This window comes from Rhincodon typus, chromosome 23 (genome assembly GCF_021869965.1).
Source record: "Rhincodon typus isolate 14 chromosome 23, sRhiTyp1.1, whole genome shotgun sequence".
NCBI lineage: Eukaryota > Metazoa > Chordata > Chondrichthyes > Orectolobiformes > Rhincodontidae > Rhincodon > Rhincodon typus.
Genome location: NC_063354.1, coordinates 29,190,269 through 29,201,030, shown reverse-complemented (window position 1 = coordinate 29,201,030; position 10,762 = coordinate 29,190,269). Strand labels below are relative to the sequence as shown.

Below are 10,762 nucleotides of genomic sequence, written 5' to 3'. Positions count from 1 at the left end.
TGAGCGCGCCTTTAAAATCCGGGTCTCGTGACCGCTAGCGCGAGTAGCAACGTCATCAATCGCCGAATGTTCGGCGTTTTCGTTTCGGACAGTGTTCGTTCACCCGGTACCGAGGTGAGGGAAAAGGAACTGGGACTGGGAAGCACCGGTGTTGGGAGAAGACGGGGACAGGGGACCTGGTGGGCTGGGGGGCAGAGAGGTGGGGAAGCGACTCGGACACGTTGGTAAATGGGTTGGGCGGGGGTGGAAAGAGGGAGAGAGACTGTGGGGGGCACTGGTGGGAGTGTGGTGGAAGGAGGGTAATGGGTTGGTGTGGAGTGGTCGTCAGCGCAGAAAACGTCCCTCTTGACACAACATAGCGGTGCAGGGTGTCGTGGTTGCAGAAGAATTGATAGGGGGCCTAGATTGAGATCCACTCTCCAGTAGATTGGACAGGGATTGTGAATGAATGACAGACCCATACCCATGACAGAGAGGTGAGGGAGACTGGGCCTTGGATGATATTTCATGGGATGTTGGATTACTGATTTGGTTTATGTGAAATCCAGTTTGGGATGTAGAGTATTTGTACTTTGAGCTTTCTACTATTTGCTTTTGATCTCACCCACTGTCATAGGTGGGACTGGAGTATACGTGATGGCCTGTGAGCCTACTCTGCAGTTAAGTACAAATATTTCATCTTGGGCTTCAACTGTTTTTGCTTGATTCCTCTTTTGTTTGATTTTTCTGATGCCCAAATCTGTCTTTTCCAACTTCAAATGTATTCCATGCTACAGCATTCACAACACTTTGTAGAGAATTCCAATGGTTCACAATCTTTTTGAATTAAGAAACTACTTTTGATTTTTCAACTATAAACAATTGGTCCCTTTATTCTATAAGCTCTTGCAGAATTGTGAATATTTCACAGATCATTGTTAACTACAGTGAGTGTAGCCTCAATTAACTCAACTTGTCATTGTGGGACAAAAATCTCACACTTGGATACATTACCTTCTGTATCTTCATTTAAATTTTATCTATGGTTGTAAATGAGTCCCTAGGTTTGATTCTTCAGAATAAAATGTCCTATATATTCTGCTTTGTTTCCTGTCTGTTAACCAATCCTTTCTTTGTGTTAATATGACCCTCTACTCCATGAGGCTGACCTAATGTTGCCTGTTAACCTTTGTCTGGCACCTTGTTGAATGCCTTTTGGAAATCCAGGTATACAGCAACTGGTTCCTTTTTGTTCATTGCATTGTCAAAATAGATATGGTAAGACTCCCTTTAATAGGCTTCATACTTTCTGGATGACTTTCAGATAAGGGGTGGCACGGTGGCTCAGTGGTTAGCACTGCTGCCTCAGCACCAGGGACCTGGGTTCAATTCCAACCTTGGACGACTGTCTGTGTGGAATTTGCACGTCTCCCCGTGTCAGTGTGGGTTTACTCCGGGTGCTCTGGTTTCCTCCCATGGTCCAAAGATGTGCAGGGTAGGTGGATTGGCTATGCTAAATTGCCCAAAGTGCCCGGGGATGTTTAGGTTGGGTGGGTTAGACGTGGGAAATGCAGGGGTGGGAGAATGGGTCTGGGTGGGATGCTCTTCAGAGGGGCCGTGTGGACGTGTTGGGCCAAATGGCCTGTTTTCACGCTGTAGGGATTCTATGATCTAACTGGCCTGTTGTTCTGTTTTCACTCTCTCTTGTTAAATAATGATGCCTCATTTGCTAAATTGGATCATATTGGGACCATTCCATGTCTTAGGAACTCTGACTAGTCTGCAATTTTTTGAGCTTACCGTGTCCACAAAATTTGCCCACTGCTTACTTCAGCCTACTACTAAACTGCTACCCTCAATTTTTCTTCCTGACTCCTGTGCTATCTGAGCTTCGTCAATATTTCCTTGTCAGGTACAAGGAGTATTTCAAAATTGACCCACTCCCCAGGTAAGACCGATCAGCTGAAGGGAGATGGCCAGAATTCTATAAATGCATTTTGGAGTGGTGTGACGGATGGTAATAAGTTAATGGACGAGGCCAGAGTATATAGGATGAAGACAATATAAATATTGCTTTTTTCAATGGTAGTTCAAGTTTTAAAAAGTAAAGCTAGAATGATTAAAAGCCAAACAAGATGTTGCCTGTATCGCAATGTATTAACAACCAAGACCATGTGGAATCTTTGGCTTCACAAGTGGATATGTAATATATTCAAGAGTCTGCATTACTTTGTAAAAGGCTTAATGATCAAGCATCAGCTGGAGTCTTGTATTCAGTTCTGAGCACCATGTTTAAGAGGGTGGAGAGAGCATTTCCCAGATAGGTGCCATGTTTGACAAGTTTATCTTGATTCCAGGGTTGCTCTCCTCCTATAGGCAGAGGTGGTTAAGGGAAGAACGTGCTAATAAGTGACAAGATTTAATTTGTTTTTAAACAAGTTATTTGAGTAGCTTTGAGTTAATTGTAAAAACATTGAAGATTGACGATGTTTCGGTGGTTGGTGTTGAGATGTCAAAAGCATTTGGTAAGGGAGTATGGAGGCATTGTAAACAAAATTGACACTCGTCGCACTGGAGGGACCTTGGCAGCATGTATATGAAATTGGCAAAAGGACAGTGGAGAGAGGTAGTGAATGCAGTGTTTCCGTACACTTTAAGGAAATAGTCATTTGTGTTCAGGCTGTCATCTCTTAAAATGCACAAGACATCAGCAAGTTTCAAGGGGCTGTAGAAGTAAAGGATAAGAATCACTGACATGTGTAGAAATGTCACTGCCCACTGAACAGTAAAAAGAATCTAGAGGGTAGAAACATGCTGGAATGTTTGTAAAAAGATAAATCTTTCAAGAGTAGACTGGGGCATTGTAGAGAGAAACGGGGTAGGGAGAAGAGTGTGTACAAACTTTCTTAAAACCTGAGCCAGTGAGAAGCCCAATAAAAGGGGGCCAATCTGTGCAGAAGCAAGGGATTGCTGCTTGACCTGATAATGAAAATCTCTAGACCATATAAAAGAAGTACAGGATCATATCTGCACAAAGGAATGACAAAAGATATTGATTGACACGATGCTGAGCTAACCCACAAACCATGATTCACCTCATAGAATGAGAACAGCAAAGAAGCCATTTAGAATTCACGACCATGCTGGCTGTCTTAGTTGTACTGTTGGCTCAACTTCTGCTTTTCTCAGTATTTTTCTCCAGATTATGCATTTCTGATGTGAATGTACTATGTTCTCAGCATATTCTGAATTGTAATTCATTGCATAATTTATCTTGTTGCTGTAACTTGCCATTCACCTTAACTCTGTCATCTCTGGTTCTCAACCTTTTTTGCCAGAACAACAAATTTTCTTGACCACCTCCATGCAGTTGTATTATGATTTTTGACCATCTATATCAAATTTCCACTAAGCTTCCCTTTAAAGACAACTAACAGTTTTGCCCATTGGCCAATGTAACTGAAGCCTCCTCATTCAGTGCAGAATCTTCTCTGATTGCTATTACCACCGGTTGTGATAGGGCTCTGATGTCATTTTTCATTAAATGCTATCTCTTTTTCAAGGGAGGTCCTTGTCTCCTCTGGAGTTCAGCTCTTATTTTAGGACGTTTGCCTCGTTGCCAGTGTTAGAGCTGTGCTGAGTAGCTTGGCAAGGGGTGTGACTAGTTTGACAGCATGTCTTTGAAGAATTGTAATGTTGTCAGGGTCCGTTGCTTTTGCTGTAGCCAGTGTATTCGGCCGTTGCTTGATCTCACATCCAATGAATTGGATTGACTGAGGACTTTGAGTGGAGGTCAGGATGGATCATCTGTTCAGCCCTACTGGCTAAAGTTGATTGCAAATGCTATAGTAATGCCTATAGCACAAATGTGCTAGGCTTCCCTTTCATTGAGGATGAGTTTGTATGTGAAGCTGCTACCTCCAGTGGTTGTGTAATTGCCCATCACCATTATGACTGGAAGTGATAGGATTGTGCAGCTTACAAATGAACATTTGGCAGTGGAATTTGTATAGTTCTGTTTATAGCCTGTTACTTTACTTGGACATATACATTATTGTTTCTTGTGAATTTCTGGTTGACACTTGATTTTTACATAAGTCTTGTGCTGTTCCGGGGCTGCCCACCTACAAGATTTATTATGCGTAGAATGGGGTATGTGCTGTAGTGTTTGGTACAGGTTGTGTTTGAACACATTTCTGCAGATTATCCACAAGATATTGTGGGCTTCAGTTTTGAATAACTATCTGTTGTGAATTGTTCCAGTTTAGCACTGTGGTCGTGTCCTATCATGATCGAGTGTATACTCATGGAGATGAAAGCCTAACTTCACGTTAAGGATGGTGCAGAAAACCTATGAAAACAGTACTGGAGAAACTCAGCAGGTCTGATTAGCTATTTTTCTCTAAGGAAGCTAATGTTTGAAGTCCAGTGACCCTATTGGGCTTAATATTAACATCCACAGATGCTGCTAGACCTGGTGAGTTTCTCCGGCAGTTTGATTTTTGTTTCGGATGTCTGAAGTCGACAGTTTTGTTTTACATTGGGTTAATATTTGCCTAACTTGCCTATGGGTCTGTAATTGTTAAAAAATGTTCTACCTACAATGTCAGCGGTTCTTTATCTTGCCTAATATCTGTACACCAGTCCCACAAGACACAACCCTTGCTGATTGAGAGTTTCACAGAAGATCTAGATAGATGTGGCTGCATTTTGAGTGACAATCTCTCAGATTGTTGTGCCACCATCTTGCCCAAAAACTAGATTGTCAATCAGTTTGGCAAACTTATTCCAAATGCATACGTGGCCTGATGCTTAAAGCTTCCTTTCCCCCTCCACGGTGAAAGTAAACCTATTTCAAATGTTAAATCTGAGTGAAGCTGCTGAAACAAACTTTGAGCAGGAGGGCAGTCCTGTGGAAATCAATTGTGGAGTATTCTGTATTGTCTTAAGAGTGATTCACTTGTGTACGTTTCCAGAAAAGAAAGGTGGACGTGGCAGGGAGGTGAACTGAAGCCGGGGACAGCATTGCTGTGTTGAATTGACTGCCTTCAGATAATTTAACCGTTTTGGTTAACGATTGAATGCAGTAAAGGTATTGAATGGGAGTACCTGAAAAGAGAACCATCTTTGAGAGGAGGTCTGATGTATCTAAAACTGCGTGACCCTACGAAACACAAGCAATATGGGCCAGTTATGGATAGTCATTATCTAACCATATGCTATGTTCTGTGGGTGGTGGGGAGGAAAGAAGGAAGGGGGCAAAAAACAACATTCCAAAGTGAATTGAGTCTAGTTCTGTAAGGTCTTTATTAGTTGTAACCATAATGGCCTGTTGTGTAATTTTAGTCTCCTGCACAATTTAGAGGGCCACAATTAAAATGATTTAAGGTGCCACTTACAGGATTCAAAAATGTTATCACCATTTTATATTGGGCAGTACTTTACGGATCAAGATTAATCCTTAGGATTTATTGATTTTTATATTGATTGTTTTCAGCTTTAAGTTGCTGCATAATCTTAATATTAATAGAAAGACTGTCTTTTAATACAGATTGGCCATTAGACTGTTGGACATTGCTGCTGTAGGAGCTGAAAATGCCGGATGGGATCACGGAAACGGGAGAATTGTACTCCCCATATGTGAGTATTTATTGTCGTGTTAGAGGTGGGGCAATGGGGCAGGAGGATGGCAAATGAAGAAATCTGAAATGAGATTTGGGGAAAAAATGGGCCATTCAGCAATAGAGAAGGAACTTGTATTTTGTGAAGACCCTTCTTGAAATGTTTAAATGATGAGCAATTTTTACTATCTGTTTACTGTTGTAATGTCATCAGCTGCTCCATTGGCAAAATGTTGACTACAAATCCCACTTTAGCAATTTATGCACAAAATGCACACTTGCTTTTTGCAGCACTGAGCAGGTGGTGCTATTGGATATTCAATCAAGGATTTTCTCTTCTGTTGCCAGTTGGATGTGGGCATCACTGACATGGCAAGCATTTAATGTCTGACAATTGCTCTTGAGAAAGTGGTGAACTTGTCTTTTATCTGCTGTGATCCTTGGTTTAAAGACACCCACAGTGCTGGTAAGGAGTTAAAGGATTTTGATGCAGCCGCATTGAAGAAACAGTGATGTAGTTCCAAGTCAGAATGGTTAGTTGAGTTAAGGGGAAATGGAAGTAGTGCTTCTATGCCTCAGCTGCTTTTGATCTTAATAGCAGTGGTCATTAGTTTGGAGGGTACTGTCAAAGGAGCCTTGGTGAGTTTCAACCGTACATCATGTAGATGATGCATGTTGCTTCTACTCGTATTGATAAGAATAAGCATTGAAGGTGGTGGACTTGCAGACTCCCATCACGCTCCTTCTATGTGCCTTGTGATTGATAGGCAGGCAGTGAGTAACTCAGAATTTCTAGCCTCTGAATTGTTCTTGTAACAGTTCAGTCCAGGCCAGTTCAGTTTCAGGTCAATGGTAATTTTCATGTGATTAAAATTTGGTGACAGTAAGATCTTTGAATGTCAAGAAGGGAAGTGTTAGATCCTTGTGTTTGGAGAAGGTTGTTGCCTGATGCTTGTGTGGCAAAAATGCTACTTGCCACTTATCAGCTAACACCTAAATGTTGTCCAGCTCTTACTGCACGTAGATGTAGACTTCTGCAGAAGCTGATAGTTACGCATGATGTGGCACTTTACTGCAATCATCAGCAAACGGCCTCCTTTCTGCATTTAGGATGGAAGAACAACATTGAAAATCATAAAGCCTAGTTTACCAACTTGAGGAACCCAACAGTTACAGCCATTTTGTTTTATGCTTGTTATGACTCCAATCAGTTGATGTTTTTCCTGATTCTTGTTGACTTCGGTTCTACTGAGGCTCCTTGAGGTCATGCTCAGTCAGATGGTGTCTTGATGCCAAGTCAGACACTTTCTTTAGCTCTAAATTTCAGCTCTCCTGTCCATTTTGGAGAAGTGCTCTAAGGAGATTAGGAACTGAGTGATCCTGGCAGAATCCAAAATGAGGCTCAGAATGGGTTATTGCTGCTTGATGGCACCTATCACCGCTTCTGTCACTTGCTGATGGAGACAGTGATAATTGATTTTGTTGGATTTGTCTTGCGGCCAATTTTTGGCAGTGCTGAGGCAGCTTGGTCAGACATGGCTGACTGTGGAACACATGTCCTCAATAACATTATTGGGCCTGCAGTTTTTGCATCATCAGATGCCTTTAGTCACTGTTTTGATATTGTGTGGAATAAATATAACTGTTTGAAGATTGGCATGTGTAATTCTAGTTTCCTTCTGAATTTCTAGTCAGACTTGTTGTTAAAAATGCTTCAGTCTGTCTCGTGTACTTGGCTCACCCCTGTTGATTGTGAGCAGCATATATGCTCACATCTTTTCTTGAGTCAATTGTTCAACTGTCCTTTCAACAAAGCTGGATGTGGCTGAACTGCCTGTTAAGTGGATATGAAAGATTGTGCAGTGCTTTTCCAAATGCAGCAGAGTTCTTCCTCCATGAATGTTGTGGAAAATGTTTAATGCTCAACCATAATCAAGACAGTTTATCACTGCATTGTTTACTTGTTTTTATGTAGCTAGTGCTTCATGTCATATTTAAAGTACTTTGATAGCTTATGATCTGAGTGAAATATTTTGAAATAAAACCTTTGCAGTATTTCCTGTAGCAATCATGGAAGTGTTTTCTCAAATTCATATGATTATCTGGATGATATCTGCAGTTCGAACTCCTTTCTCCACAACTGACAATCCTGGAACAGTTCACCTTACACTGATGTCTGAATCAGAAGGTTGGAGGGTCTAAAATGATACGGCTACCTGTCGAGAGATCTAGGCCTGTGCTCTAGTGCAGTAGTGAGGAGATGCTGCCTTTGAGTTGAGTTTTTAAAAGCCATTAAAGATCTGTGCACGTGGACTTGAAGTCATAGTCGTAACATTGTTCCATCAACCCAGGCCTTGTCTGCTGCCCTCCAGTGCACTATTGCTCATTTTTCCACCTGGAAATCCACTTGCCACTTTTCTACCTACTTTTCTTCTGTTACCAAGATGATAAAGTGAAAATCAGTCTATTCTGACTTCAGAAGATTTTATGGTACTGTTTAAATACAACAAAAATGAGCAATTGCTAATTTCCCTCATCAATATTTATTCTTCAGTTACAAAACTGATCATGTGGTCACTATAATTATTTGATGGAGCTTGCTGTATATAAATTGACTGCTGTTTCCCATGTCACAATTTACTGCATTGAAAACAATTCAATTGGCTGAGTATGCTCGCTCACTGGTCATGAAAACTGCCAAATAAATGGAGTTTGTGTACCCAATGCAAGTGATTGGGCAACTTCCATAAAAATGGCTATGATCTAGCTGCACAGTATCTTCCATTCACCTCGAACACCCTTCTTTCTGGTTGAAACCTCCTCTTTTTTATATTTTCAAATGGTCAATCTGAGAATCAAGACAAAGTCTTGTCCTTTTACAAATTAGATCAGACAATAAGAACAGGGAATGAAGAAAAGCATTTTTAAATTTGGTTGGAACATTCACAATCAGGGAACATGGACAAACTTGCAATTTCCCCTTCTACAAATTCCCTGCACATACTATATAATGTTAATCCCTCCTGTTCTGTAGATAGCTTTCAGTGTGAAGCAAGGAATTTAGGTAATGTCACATTGCATTGCTGTTTCTGCCTAGGTGTTCATTGTGCCACCTGGTGGCATTACCCATAAAGACAGCCTGTTAAGTAAATGTGAGATTTTCTTTGACCCCACACTGCTGCAGCTTTGATCTGTTACGTTACTAATTTGCTATTTTAATTCAAACAAGGTGGGAAAACTAGTTTACACTATGGAAGCATACAGTAGTATTTTGAGAAGGACTGACAGGGTAAGTGAAAAGAATTATGATACAATTCTTTGGCGCAGAGAAATGAGGAATTGAGGTAAATGTCCACAGCTCCCTGAAAGCTAGTTCATCTTTGGGATATGTGCATTATTGGCAAGGCCTACATTTTGTCTTATTACTGTCCTTGAGCTGAGTGCCTGCTGGACAATCTGAGCTAAGGGTCAAGTACATTAGAATTGGTCTGCAGTTACATGTAAGCCAGACCAAGTAAGGGTGGCAGGTTTCCTTGCCTAAAGTGAAGATGAACTGTGGCAATTATTTCATGGTTACCATTACTGAGATGAGTTTTCAGTTTTAGAATTAACTACTGTTTGATTTGTGGGATTTTAACTTGTCCCCAGTGATTAGCCTGGGCCTTTCGATCATTAGTCAAATGACATTGCAACTAAACACTGCTGCCTCCTACCTCCAACAGATAATGATTGAAATGAAGTAGCACTCAGAAATTTTCTTAAGGTCTAGAATATGAAAGCATTAATGGGTTGTGCTCGAACTGAATAAAACATAAGCTGAAGTCTGCACACCTTGCCACGTTTTGGTCACTGCATTTTGAAAGAAATAAGCTTGTTCATGAGGTACAGAAGGGGCTCTATTGCTATGAAGGAAGAATTGGATACACTGGGGGCTTTGAATAGAGGGGGTTTAAGGGAAGATTTAATTGTGATGTATAAAGCTGCAGGGCATAGACTAAGAACCTTCTTCCCTTGAATAGACTTTATAGCAAGTAGCAAATGGCTCAAGAAAATGAGATTTTGAGAGCAGTAGGTCTAGGAGTTGCTGTCTTGAAGCATTGTAGATGCAGAAACTCTGATCACTTTTCTTTTTTAAATGAAAAAAAGCCTTGTGCATACATTTGCAGCAGGACTGTGGACAAATGAACTTGAAACTGTAAATAGGCTGGATTTATGGACCAAATGAACTTTGTTGACTAAACTTTTATGATGGGATCAACAAAAGCTGTGATTTTCCTTCTTGCTGTGAATGAAATGTACTGCTGTTGGATAATGCAGCTGTGCTTTGGATTATCTTTACATTTGAATGAAAGGTCAAAAGGTGATTTGAGTTTTGGATGCTGCATTCTTGAGCGAACAAAATATTTAGTAGTAATATTAAATGGCTGCCTAACATGTAATACATCTTCTGATTAATTTCTAGGTGGGACTTGTCTACATGTTCAATTTGATTGTTGGAACAGGAGCACTGACAATGCCACAAGCCTTTGCTGTTGCTGGCTGGGGTGTGAGCCTTGCACTCATTATTTTCCTTGCATTTATGAGGTAAAGTACATAGAAGTTTGACATAATAGTTTTAGTCTGAAATGTTAAATCAGCTGTTCTTGGCCAAAGCATAAAACCAAAATGATAAATTAGTATTTTGGAAATTTTTCAGATGTACCCAAGACTATATCTATGTCTTGGATATTTCATGTCTAGGGACTTGTTAATGTTAGAGCTTTTTGATGTGCAAGTATTGAATGCTCTCTTTGAAGCCAATTAAAGCATGCATGGCATGATGGGCAATCCTGCCTAGCTTACTGTCTCTCTTCACCTCCCTTTTTTTCTTTGCTCTTATTCACTGATCAAGTAATGAGGTGAAACTTTCAATGTCAACCCTTACAGAATGTTGCATGGATATACAGAATAATGGCTTAAAGTTAATCTGATAGCAAAATAAATTTGCAGAAAGATGGATTTGAAGAATTTATTGCTCCACCTGGTGATGGCATTATCCATAAAGACAAGCCTATTTATTTTGTGTGAACTAAGATTTGGACTTTTTTGCGATTGGTACCCTTTTCCAAAGGTCATCTTCCTGTTTGGAAATGTAATGGCATACAAAATTGTTATGCTTGGTT

General features: G+C 40.5%; 1 protein-coding gene across 1 annotated transcript in view; it reads left to right on the top strand.

Annotated features, from left to right (window-relative positions):
- tmem104 (transmembrane protein 104) overlaps positions 1 to 10,762 on the top strand; it is a 181,619-nt gene continuing 170,857 nt past the window's right edge. Inside the window, exons 1-3 of the mRNA XM_020528955.2 lie at positions 1 to 114; positions 5,531 to 5,619; positions 10,063 to 10,184. Of these exons, the coding sequence (XP_020384544.1) occupies positions 5,575 to 5,619; positions 10,063 to 10,184 (167 nt within the window). The 5' untranslated portion in view covers positions 1 to 114; positions 5,531 to 5,574. The remainder of the gene's footprint in view (positions 115 to 5,530; positions 5,620 to 10,062; positions 10,185 to 10,762) is intronic.